This window comes from Rutidosis leptorrhynchoides, chromosome 4 (genome assembly GCF_046630445.1).
Source record: "Rutidosis leptorrhynchoides isolate AG116_Rl617_1_P2 chromosome 4, CSIRO_AGI_Rlap_v1, whole genome shotgun sequence".
In the NCBI taxonomy this organism is placed as follows: Eukaryota; Viridiplantae; Streptophyta; class Magnoliopsida; order Asterales; family Asteraceae; genus Rutidosis; species Rutidosis leptorrhynchoides.
The window spans coordinates 112560268-112574229 of record NC_092336.1 but is presented as its reverse complement, the minus strand read 5'-3'; the positions used below and the strand labels follow the sequence as shown (position 1 = coordinate 112574229).

Here is a 13962-nt window from a genome sequence, read left to right as displayed (position 1 = left end):
AAATTCAGGGTGTTACATGGTCACTCCTTAAAATTTCAGGACGAAATTTTCTTTAACAGGTGGGTAATGTAATGACCCGACTTTTTTGACTTTTAATTATATTTATTACTTTCACGAAACTACGTATTTGTGCATACTGATTTAGATAATATTCTGGGATCATTATTTATGTTAATCACTTTCGTAATTCCTTACATTGTGGTTTTAAGTACTTAGTTACTTAACATGATACTTGAATGCATTTACGACCGTTAGTGTTACTTATTGTTTAAAACGAACTACGTACTTGGTACACGATAAACTTTTGTCATAATAGGAATATTATGACTACGTAAACATAATTGTTATTTATTAATGACAATTACTTGGCTTGATGGTTTATTAATTACGCTTAGTGTTTACTAATGCTCACTAGTTAGTCTTAATAGACTTTTACCTTAATGGACTTCCATGGCCCAACCTACTCAACTTAATGGATTAATTAGTGGATTAATTAGCCCATTTACTTAATAACTAGCCCATGTAAGTAATGAGACAAGTAACTAGCATGCCTTGTGTACTAATACTTACATGTTTTAACCTTATGTCTCATACCACCCAACATACCAACACTACCTTGTACCACCACCATGGACCACACCATGCCACTATCACATGAGGCCAAATGGTCCCCGCATGCTCCAAAACCTACGGCCTTTATGGCCATCACCACCACTTCACTTTTTTTTTAAAAACTCTCATTTCATTTCAAAACACACACACATTTTCTCTCAAGTCTCTCTCTAACTTCTCTCTAAAACTTGAAGAGCTTGTAAGTGTTCTTGATCTTCTTTTCTTCTTTTTCTTCTTCATTTTCGTGAATCATCATCATCATAATCAACGATTCAAGTTTTGTAACTTGAATCTTCATAACTCTTGTAAGATTCAAACTTTATTTTGAAGAGTCTTTAAGAACATGAAGGATTCAAGCTTTTTAGCTTTGAATCTTCATAATCTTGTTAGATCTAAGTGATTAACTTAAGATCTCTTTAATTGTGTTAAAAGATCAAAACTCATGTTTATGATCTTCATGAAACTTGTAGATCAAACTATTTACTTTATGGATCTTCAAGAAAGTTTGAAATACAAGGTTACTAGCTTGAGATTTCTACAAAAAGTTAGTTAAGATCAAAGTTTATTAAATTATGATCTTCTTTGATTGGTTGTACTTTAAATTTGTGACTTGTGTTTTCATTAAACAAAAGATACAAGCTTACTAGCTTGAGAACTCATAAGTGTTGTTAGGAATCCAAGCTCTCTAGCTTAGGGTTTCATTTTTGTGTTTGATCTAAGTTGTGTAACTTATGGTCTTCTGCTTTGTTTAAACAAAAGCTCATTAGCTTATGTTCATTCTACTTTACAAAATCTAAGTTTCATAACTTATGGTTGTGTAAAAGTTTAAAGTCTAAGTGTTATGACTTAGGGGGTCACCAAGAACATAAGATCTAGACTTTTTAATCTAAGGTCTTTCATACTTAGCTAATATCTAAGTTCTATAACTTAAGGTCTTGCTTATTTAGTTTGATTCAAAGTTGATAGCTTAATAGAACTTGTACTTGTGTCAAACTAAGAATTTGATGTAACTTTGGTTCATCATCTTGCTCAAACTCTTAGATGAGTTGTATTTTATTTCTTAGTCTTGACTTTGTGTGTTGATGGTTAAACGTTGGTTAAAGTGATGCTAAAACATCAAGAGTTGTACACTTGAAGCTTACACGCATCAAGGATGAGAACCGTGATGAACATCAAACACCAAGAAACCCATCGGAGCACTTGTTTCCTGTTTTTCAGGGTCTGATCAGACTCCCGGGCTTCTAGAAAAGTTAATTTCCAGATATTTCGGTTCGAGTAGATGACTTTTCATTTAAGACTCACCTAAATCTAATATACGGTTTAGGATTTATAGCCTCCCGAAAGTCACTACGCCCTTGTAACAACGTGCTGAATATTCTGACCTACTCGCGCTTGAACCTTCGGCACGGTCAAACGACATCGAGTTAGGATCTAAAAATTGGACAGCGGTAAAAGGACTCACATACGGAGCCTTGGCCACTACCGTGCATCATTTCAGTTTGTATAGAGGTCGTAGTAGCTGAACAAAGTCACCCTTTGTTTCGATCTCTATTCTTGATTGAAAACTTACTTTACTTTTTACATATGATGATGATGATGATGATACTTAAGATTCAACTTACGTACTTTTAAACCTTTTGGGGCAATTTACTAACTTAGTAACCATTGACTTAGGTTGAGGACCTTTTGGATCGACCAACTTACTCGTTTGGACCGACTTACTACTTGCTTACATTTTCGTATCGATTTTACCGCACATTCATTGTGAGTTATAACTCGCTTTTTACCTTACTATTTTTGGGACTGAGAATACATGCGCTTTTTATGTTTTACTTACTAGGCACGAGTACTTAAACTTTATATATGTGTGGGTGATATAACGGCATAAATTTTCCCCTTACCTCGGTAACGTTTAGTCATTGGTTTATGAACCGGTAAACGCGAATCTTAGATATGGATCCATAGGGTTTGACATCCCCACTCGGGCTAGTCGCGCTAGCATTTAACGGGTGTTTAATATTTCGTGAACTTACGCACTCGCCAAGTGTACTTTTAGGGGGCGATATTTATATTACTTTGTTAAGTTAGTTACCGGGTGCCCACGGATAAGCATATACTTTACCATACTGATTTTAAATACTGATTTGAAACGCTGGTTGAAGCACTGAAATCTCGTGGTCTACATTACATTACTAATTACAAACAAACTATACCTCACCAACATTCGTGTTGACTTTTTAAGCATGTATTTCTCAGGTGCTTAGACGTTGTTACTTCCGCTGTTAGACTTGCTGTTATAGTCTTGGTGTTATAGACTTGCTATTACAGACTCGCTGTGTTAGACTTCCGCTGCATTGTTTAGAGATGTCTTAATCATGGAACTTTTACTTTGCATTTACAACTTATGTTACATTTGAACAATGGCTTTGTAATGACCTTTGTGTCACGTACTTATGTTAATGCTTTCTATTCGTAGAAGCACGTTATCTTTATAAAACATTTGATGTTGGTAAAGATGTCACCTTTTCAAGAATGCAAAACTTGTTTTAAGACAGCATGTAGTATTATATCCTATAATGGCTCTGTTGTTGATGATCCGTACACGTTGATTTTGTACGGGGCGTCACAGTTTGTGAGACACATTTTTAAAAAGTGGGTTAGGCAACAAACCTACTACACTCCACTTGCATTAGTTTAATATTTACCTAGTTAATGTTTGATTTGTGATTGACTGTTAAATATTTTGTTGACTTAAAATATATGTGATTTGTATATGTATGTTTATGTTATTTGTTGTAATTCTGTAAATGCAGTAAATGTCAATTGATAAGAGGTGGATTACTTTAGATCGTTTTTCTACAGAATTTTGGTTAGGTCTTGATTTGTTCCAGGTCTTGGTTTGTTCATCATTTAATGTAACGAATACCTTAATACCGAAGGGGAATGTCGTTGTCCATGTGATGAATATCACAAGCAAAAACCAATTAAAATACACATACAGAGACATGGCTTTAGTGAACATTATAACATATGGAAGTGGCACGGTGAAAATATCATTATGCCACCGCTAACAGAACATGTCATACATGAACCGACAGACCGATTGCATGATTTACTCAACGATCTTCGTGAGGAGAGTACTTTAGATGAACACACCATAGATGACGATGACCCAATGAACACAACTGATGCACCAAGTGCTAGAGACGCCGGTATTAGCGAATTAGATAAACTTGACGAGACAAAGCTATACCCTGGTTTTAACTTTATGTCAGCGTTTAATTTTTATTTTTTTGACAAAGTTGATGCACATGAAGGTAGATAATAAATGGACCAATACATCATTTGAAAAATTGTTACAATTGTTTATAATTGAATTTCCTCTTGCTAAAATTCACTCGTCTCACTATGAGGCTAAGAAGAAAATGAGAGAGATTGATTTAGAATACGAAGTGATCCATGTTTGTAAGAATGATTGTTGTTTTTTCTAGAAAGAGAACACCAAAAAGGACCAATGTCCTGTATATAAGACGAGTAGATGGAAAAATGAAAACACGAAGGGGAAGAAAGTTGCTCACAAGGTTTTGCGTTACTTTACATTGACTCCAAGACTTCAATGCCTTTATAAATCAAGTGTAACTGTAAAGATATGGTTTGGCATGCTACTGATCAATATAAGGAAGAAGGTAAAATGCGTCACCCGGTGGATGGTACATCATGGAAAAAAATTGACGCAAGGTATCCAGATTTTGCAAATTAGATTAGGGTTGTCTTTTGATGGTTATAATCCATTTGGAAACATGAATAATAGGTGTGCCGGTTCGTTAATCATCTAGGTTCTAAATGAGCATAAATTATTCAGGCTATTTATGGTGCGAAAGGGGGTCTTGACGGAAGTGTGATTTGTGGCTCGAGTGGGTGGTGTTCCATTATCAAACTACTCTTCATGTTAAAGAGTGATAACATTGTGCCTAATCACTACTAGAAAATCTGGAATTAGGGACGGCAAAATCTGTCCCTAATCCATCCCAAAACGGGTTTAACGACGGATTTCTGACGGAAATAGGCCGAACCTAAAAACGCCCTCGGTAAAATTTAGGGACGGATTTTGGGACGGCACTGAAATTAGCGACAGATTAGCGATGAACAACTTTGGGACGGATTAGCATCAGACCACTTTGGGATGGATTAGCGACGGACCACTTTGGGACGGATTAGAAACGGACCACTTTAGGACGGATTAGCGACGGACTATTTGGGACAGATTAGCGACGGAATAGTTTGGAACCGATTAACGATGGACTTACCCTGCACTAATCTGTCGCTAATGATATTTTCCCTACTGACGACCTTTTTAAATCAAAATTCAATGAAATCAAAAGATCCTAATACATCTTGAAGATAATGATATACATTTGCAATAGGACAAATTACACAACGAAATTTAATAAAACGAAATTTAAATAGTATTCATGGCTTCATGTACAATATCATATCAATTCAAAAACTAATATACAGAAGCTAATCGACAGATATAAAAGCCTAACCCTAATTTGTAAATCACAAACCCAAAAAATAGAAGATCAACAAATTGACCACCAAATCCATAGAGAGTGCGTCCTCGATGCTTCAAAGCGTAAACAACATCCATCGCTGTTACGTTTTTTCGGCGAGCATGCTCGATGTAAGTAACGACATCACCGAATCACGTTCTTCGATCTCTTCCTAATTTGAACCGTTGATACACTTCACTCCTCTACGTCTAGCCAATTGTCGGATCGCTGGTTTGGTGATACCTTGAACGCTATCACGACGAACTTTACGATGTGGTTAGGCAGCTTCTTTTTCCAGTCCCTTTCCTCCTTTCCCTTTTCCTGAGATTTTCAATTTTCTACTTTTTCCAAAATAGAACTGAAATTAATTACATTGAAAAGTGGAGACAACTTATGTGTTTGTATATTGTTTTGTTATTTTCTGAACCGTTAGATGGCGAGGTGAAATAAATAGATAATAATACCGTCCGATAATAATCTGTGTGGTAAGTCATAAAGTATTTTAATTGGTTGATTGTTGATACTGGATTGGTTCACTAGTTGCAACATGTGAGCTGCACATTCCTTTTCTTTTAATTTTGATAGAAAACTGAAACTTTGAAAATAATTGAGAATTTCATAAAAAATAATGACTTAAAAACTTAAACTAATTTTGTCCTTTACTGATGGATTAAGTACGACCATATATTTATATATTTGTAGAAATTACGATTATGGAACTTATATATAAAAACACTAGATCGAATGTAACATCCGATAAACGTATAATATATTGATGTATATATGTTATATATGACACTATAAATGTATTTTAAGACATTTTAGTACTTTTATGTGTTCATTCGGGCTCATAAACTTAATAAAATCTCAATTTATAAAAAATATTCGTCCCTAATACTCTGATTTACCGACAGATTAGGAACGGCCATATATTAATGTATTTTTTAAATTAATATTTAGACGGAAACGCATAGACACTCATTTCTAAATGCATCTATATTAGTTAGCAAACATTTTAAAAATACTAAGTAGCGAATAAATGCAAACACATGTACGGTTGTGCATATATTCACTACAATGATAATGCAACTTATATATAAAAACATTAGATCGAAGGTATAAATATGACAAACGTGTAATATAATGATGTATATATGTTCTATTTGATAGTATAAGTGTATCCTAAAACATTTTAGTACTTATATATGTTCATTCGTGTTCGTAAACTCGATAAAATCTCAATTAGAAAAAAACATCCGTCCCAAATTCGTCCATAATAACTTGATTTACTGACGGATTAGGGACGACCATATATTTATATATATTTTTTAAATTAAAATTTAGACGGAAACTCATAGACACTCCTTCCTAAATGCATCTATATTAGTTAACAAATATTTTAAAATAATAAGTGGCGTATAAATGCAAACACACATACAGTTATACATATATTCACTAACAACAATTACATAACTTATATACAAGAACACTAAATCGAATGTACACATCCGATAAACATATCATGTATTGATGTATATATGTTATATTTGATAATACAAGTGTATCCTAAGACATTTTGGTACTTATACATGTTCATTCGTACTCGTAAACTCGATAAAATCTCAATTATAAAAAACATCCGTCCCAAATCCGTCCCTAATATTCTGATTTACCGACGGATTAGGGACGGCCTAATATTTATATATTTTTTAAAATTACAATTTAGACGAAAACGCATAGACACTTATTCCTAAATGCATCTATATTAGTTAACAAACATTTTTAAAATTACTAAGTAGCTTATAAATGCAAACACCCGTACGGGTATACATATATTCACTAACAACGATTATGGAACCTATATCAAAAACACAAGATCGAAGGAATAGATGCGACAAACGTATCATGTATTGATGTATATATGATATATTTGATAGTATAAGTGTATTTCAAGACATTTTAGTACTTATACGTGTTCATTCGTGCTCGTAAACTAGATAAAACCTTAATTATAAAAAACATCCGTCCCTAATATGATGATTTTACCGACAGATTAGGGACGAATTTATAGACGAAGCAAATCCGTTGGTAATCCGTCGCAAAGCATTATATTTAGGGACGGATTACGGACGGATTTATGGACGTAGCTAATCCGTTGGTAATCCGTCGCAAAACTTATATTTAGGGACAGATTACCGACGGACGAGTTACCGTAGTTAATCCGTCGCTAAACCGTCGCAAATGTGGGCTCGTTGGAAACTCGTCAAAAATCCGTCGGTATTTAGGGACGGAATTTTTGACCGTCGCAAATCCGTAGCCAATTACATATTTTCTAGTAGTGAATGACGTCCTCCGAGTAAAGGTGGAAAACGGATGCAACACACGGTTTTGGTAGGATAATTGGAAAGGCAGTGGTGCGTTTAAGGAGATATATAACTGGTTGTTTCATTTAGAAGCAAAAAGGCTGTGTGGAGTAGAAATGGGAATGGACTCGTGATAAAATTGACACTAGAGACGTTAGTGCTTTAGCGTCTTTAGCCATGGAACTGATTGGTACTGTTTGTAGCCAAAATGTCGATGCATGGGAATGGGTTATTAGCGACGACGGTAACTTTCAGGTGAATTCTACTCGCCTTTATATCGACAGTGTGTATTTACCTGATGCCGAACTCAAAACAAGATAGAGCAAAATCCTCCCTCGCACAACATATTTGCTTGGAGAGTGAAATCGGATCTATTGCCGTCTATAATTAATGTCTCGTCTAGAAGGGTGGAGCTAGAAGATTTGAGTTGTGCCATATGCGGTTATAATACAAAATCTATTGCCGTCGCAAAGCATTATATTTAGGGACGGATTACGGACGGATTTATGGACGTAGCTAATCCGTTGGTAATCCGTCGCAAAACTTATATTTAGGGACAGATTACCGACGGACGAGTTACCGTAGTTAATCCGTCGCTAAACCGTCGCAAATGTGGGCTCGTTGGAAACTCGTCAAAATCCGTCGGTATTTAGGGACGGAATTTTTGACCGTCGCAAATCCGTAGCCAATTACATATTTTCTAGTAGTGAATGACGTCCTCCGAGTAAAGGTGGAAAACGGATGCAACACACGGTTTTGGTAGGATAATTGGAAAGGCAGTGGTGCGTTTAAGGAGATATATAACTGGTTGTTTCATTTAGAAGCAAAAAGGCTGTGTGGAGTAGAAATGGGAATGGACTCGTGATAAAATTGACACTAGAGACGTTAGTGCTTTAGCGTCTTTAGCCATGGAACTGATTGGTACTGTTTGTAGCCAAAATGTCGATGCATGGGAATGGGTTATTAGCGACGACGGTAACTTTCAGGTGAATTCTACTCGCCTTTATATCGACAGTGTGTATTTACCTGATGCCGAACTCAAAACAAGATAGAGCAAAATCCTCCCTCGCACAACATATTTGCTTGGAGAGTGAAATCGGATCTATTGCCGTCTATAATTAATGTCTCATCTAGAAGGGTGGAGCTAGAAGATTTGAGTTGTGCCATATGCGGTTATAATACAAAATCTATTAGTTACGTTCTTTTCGAGTGCTCCATTGCGCAAGATCTATGGAGAGCTATACGTAGATGGCTGGATATTTCGATACCATCATTCAACAATTGGATCGAGTGGGAAGCTTGGTTCGACGCTTGGAACGTGAATAAGGATACGAAAGACATGACGTACGTCGTTATCGTGGCTACTTTATGGCTTATTTGGAGATTCAGAAATTCTAAGATTTTTGATTCCTAGCCGATGAAGAATACTTTGTTTAATTCGATTTACATAATGACGTGTAGGTGGATTCGTAGCAGAAGCAAATGTAATATTAGGTGGATTAGTAGCAGAAGCAAATGTAATATTATTTGGAATTTGTGGCTTGCAAAGCCTTTGTAAGCGTCGTGGTTTCCGACTTTTAAGCCATCGGTTGTTTTTGGTTTTATGTTTGTAAAGTATTTGCTTTCCTAGTATCTTGCTAGGAAGATTTAGATTAATAAAATTTGTTGTTAAAAAAAATACTCTGTATATGCTAATATATGAATCCTAATACTAACATTAATTAATGTTGTTAGTATATACAACTCTATCTTCATTAAATAATCTTAACTAATACAATTGTAAAACCAAAATAATGCAGATAATGTGTTGACATGATTGAAGATAGAAACTAGTAGTCGAAAAAAATGAAAATAGTCCTAAAATTCGTCTCATCTAGTGCTCCCTTAACTTAAACACAAATCCTGCCCCCTTTTTTAAGTCACGAGAACCACTGTTTCTTTTTTCCATTTCAAGGGAAAAAAAGAGTATAGTTGCTACTCACAGAACCACTTACTGATCGATACACAACAACAGCTACAACAACAACTTTCAATCTCAGTCATAAACTCAAGTCTTGTTGTTTTATAAATTTCAATTCATTAGCTTCAGTACTTCCATACAACAACCACCACAACAAAAACAACCCCACTATCAACTCCTCTGAAAAATTGTGTTTTTATGTTGTAGTTATCTTTTAAATAAAATTATTAATAACTCCTTTGTTTCTGAGTTTGTGGTACCAGCAAGTTAAGCTAAGTTAACATGTATGTTCTTATAGCTAGAGTTCTCCCCACAACCTCCTTTTTTTTTATCTGAACTATCACTTTCTTAATTAATATTTCAATATTTTCATTTATTTATTTATATTTATTTTTTTGTCTCAGGAGAAACAACAACCCACTTGACCTCAACAATTTTCCAGATGATAATTTTAACAACAGTAGAGATCATGGCAAACAAACACTTGATGACTCTTCTTCTTCAGCTTCTCCAGGTACTCTTTTAATATTAATTTAATTCTCTTATTATTACTCCGTATTATTTAATTCCCAAAAATAAAATAAAATAATGTTCATTAATTTCATCGAAAAGATGCTAACCCTAGTAGGATCTTACTAATTAGCATTGTGATCTATCATATGATTTTACTACTAAAAGTATGTTTAATGGGGACTATTAGCTACGAATATTGGTGTGTTAATTAATACTGTAAAATTCAGTGTAGGTAGTTAGCTAGAGAATAGTAGTAACAACAGTAAATCAATCACACATGAAAAGTCATATCAAATCAATGTCTGGTTTTGTAATTGAAATGTGTGTGTGTGTGTGAGTGTGTTTGATGATATGATATTTAGGAGGAGGAATCTATAGGAAAAAGAAAAACGGCGCAAAGCAGGATGAAAGTGGGAAGGTGTATGAGTGTAGGTTTTGTTCCCTTAAATTTTGCAAGTCACAAGCTCTTGGGGGACACATGAATCGCCATCGCCAAGGTACGTATGTACGTACCATATTTATAGAAACCTAGATACCTAATTAACCTACTCTTAATTACTACAAACCATGCTCCTATATCTTTTATTTGCTTTAATGTTTCAAACTCATCAATATCAAGCCTATACTTGTCTTGTCCCTTTTTTTGGCCTTTAGGTCTCACCCTATCACTGATTTTGATTTAAGTTTATTATTTTTGATTATTTTTTACTATTTTATGATAAGATATTAAGATGTGTTAATGTTAATGTTGATGTTCAGCCTAATGAAACAGCCAAAGTATTATAGGAGAATCCTAATTCAACATTTTGATTTATGATCAATAATAATAAAGCATAAATATTTCTTTTTAATACTGATTTTCTCTAATTTAATACGAGTGTTTATTAGTATAATTAAATCACCATTTGATAAATCGACCTAATGTTTGCGGTGATGGTTGTAGAAAGGGAGACGGAGACACTAAATCGAGCTCGTCAGTTGGTTTTTAGCAACGATAACCTTCTACCGCAACTCCCTCACCAACTAGGGTATGTTAATTATATCTACATTTTGTTTTTATTTTATCTCATTAATCTACCTCTAGAATGTGAACATTTTCTAATTTCTATTTGATGTTATAATATATGTAATATGTAATGTAGAATGTAGATTAGCATCTTTTGGTTAATTATCTATATATGAAAAAATAATAACATAACATAACACATATATAATCCAAACTAAGTATACTATAAGAGTATTGTTAGTATGGTTGAAGTTTTTATTTACCAAGGAAACATAACATATAATGATGTCCTAATTTATGAATTATTGACATTATAATGAAGTGGACAATCAATGGTACATGGAGGATTTCATCATTCAACAATGGGAAGTGCAGTTTATCCCACAAGACTCTTCTCCGGTACTTCGACAACCGTTTTACCACCACCACCACCGCAACAAACGCCGCCAAATATGTACACTTCATCGGCATCACGAGTTAACAACAACAACCACCCTTACTCATCACAATATCCGATAAACGACTACTTTGTAGGACATGTTTGTTCCACCCCCAATCCACCACCACCACCTTTTAGCCTACAAAATATAACCGGAACAAGCGTCCCACCACCACTACCAGAAAGTAGTACTAATTACACATGCATTGGTGCACCTGTTGGACAAAGTTTCACATTTGCTGCAGGAAGTAATACTGGTACTATAGACATGACACCATCTCTAGTCAATCGATATCATCAAGATGGCTTCTAGTCAATTAGTTAATTAGTTACTCTTAATAAAAAGATTATATTATTACTGTTTTTTTATCAAGTTTATTTTATGTTTTAGGGGAGATTGTGAAAATTCAAAAGTAGGGTCTAATGGGGAAGTGGTTGGTCTGATCAAAACTAGATATAGACTGAATGTTTGAGATTATAGTTGGTGTGTAACCAGATATATATATGCAGGTGGGACAGATCAGTTGGATTTCAACTGAAAGTCCTCAACATCCTTTTGGATTTCAATTTTATGTTTCCTATTTGCATGGGGATTGTGTCTTCAGTTCCATACAGTATTTTATCATATCATTTTGTCATTGTTCACTTTCGTAAATGAATGCTTGTGATTGCATTATTTTGGATGTCAGGTATATATATATATATATCATTCAATCAAACACAAACATATTCTTGAGCAAACTTAAGAAAAATAGCTAAAAATTTTATAACCAAGAAAAACAAATTTTTCAAAAATGAATGCTCCTATCCATACCAAACAAAAAATAATATAAGTAAAACAATATAAGTAAAACCCCTACGAGCTTCGATACTAGGAAAAAAAAAAAAATCCTAAACTAGACGTAGAGCTAAAAACTGAACATCGCCAAACTCGAGGGTCAAACTAATAATCAAAACAAAAGCTAAACAAACGTGCGACCAAGAACCAAACTAAACAAACAAAAACACCAAAATACGACCAACTAAAACCTAAATCAAACACGGACCTAAGATTCATAACGTGCTTCTACTTCTATTCTTGATCTTTGTAGATTCGAAGACTTTTTATTCTTTGGCACATGCGCTCTTGACTCGAATTTTTTTCAAGTCAAGTGCGTTTCAAGTTGGTATAAGAGCGGGGGTTTAAGGGATTGCGATAATCCACTTTAGGATTATCTAGGCTTAAACCGATGTGTAGAAGGATTAGATATTGCATGTTCTCATTACTTATGAGTAATTTGTAGATTGCATGTACCTCTGGAGATTTCAAATTATAGGGACCTTGTAGGAACAAGATGACCGATTAATTGTAGCAGGGCCGTCTCGCTAATTTCGGAGGCCCTGTTCGAAACTTAAAAAGGGCCCCTATAAATGTTAATTTTTTCAATACATATAATATATAATACTATGATAGCGTAATCAATAGAATTAAAAAAGTTCAAAACAACCGTTACAAAGTGTTATTCTCAAATAGTTGTCAACTCAATATAGTTACACTATTGTTTATATAAAACCGTAATCCTAACATTTTTGGTAACGAAGTAATTGGTCAACTCTTTATAGTCAATACTCCCATTATATGTTTTTAATACCTATAAACGTCAATGTATTAAGTCTTTCTTGTTAGATGATAAAATGCAAGTAAGATATTCCGTTACAATGTACGAATAAATGAATTATTACATAGGTTTTTCAAAATTTTGGGCCCCTTAAAAATTTGGGGCCCTGTGCGGCTGCACACTTCACACATACACCGAAGACACCCCTGAATTGTAGGGTATGACTTGATCTTGGGTTTTTTTTTTTTAAATGGAAGTATGGTTTAAGACGGTATAGTTACGCCTGGCAAACGTAATTACATCGTGGCGAACCTTTTCGAAGTTTCAAGGAACCGAGATGGGAGGGGATGATATATATGTCGTTCCATGTAATTGACTATTAATTAAGTCTTAATTTTATGGAATAGCGTATTTATGGTTTATGATATAGATTTCACATTTGTAGTATGTTGAAGAATCATGTTGACTTCAAAGAAGGGTGATGAGCAACCTCTTGTAGATTATGATGAATCTCCCAACAGAGAGGAATATCATGATGTTCCTAGTGACAAAGAGGATCGATAAAATTAATCTCTCGATTCAGGATCAAGTTGACCGTGCTTTCAAATTATACACGCCAACCTTGTTTGGAAAAGTTGAAAGGCTAATGAATGCCAAGTTTGAAGACTTCGTTAACCGGTATCCTATCGTGGAAATGGATATCAATGAATTGAAGTCAGGTGGTGGAATTGTTAGGGGTAATGAAGCTAAGAAGTTTACATTTAAGACTTTTTTAGCTTGCAAGCCCCTGATATTTAATGGAGAGTTACGATCTTGAGTACTCGATAGTTGGGTGAAATTGAAGAGATGTTTGTCTTATGTGAATGCCCCGAACATTTGGAAAGCTTTGTATGCTTCTCATGAACTGAAAATGAGAGG

General features: G+C 34.5%; 1 protein-coding gene and 1 pseudogene across 1 annotated transcript; one reads left to right on the top strand and one right to left on the bottom strand.

The window, feature by feature from the left end:
- Window positions 1–5119: 5119 nt before the first annotated feature.
- LOC139840917 (uncharacterized) lies at window positions 5120–6094 on the bottom strand (annotated as a pseudogene).
- Window positions 6095–7705: 1611 nt separating this feature from the next.
- On the top strand, window positions 7706–11773 carry LOC139840916 (uncharacterized). The gene is made up of 8 exons (XM_071831156.1): window positions 7706–7783; window positions 8374–8514; window positions 8577–8872; window positions 8990–9082; window positions 9893–10002; window positions 10370–10498; window positions 10945–11029; window positions 11330–11773. Exons 1-8 carry the CDS (start codon window positions 7706–7708, stop codon window positions 11757–11759), a joined length of 1362 nt encoding a protein of 453 aa, XP_071687257.1. The 3' UTR covers window positions 11760–11773.
- The last annotated feature ends 2189 nt before the right edge of the window (window positions 11774–13962 follow it).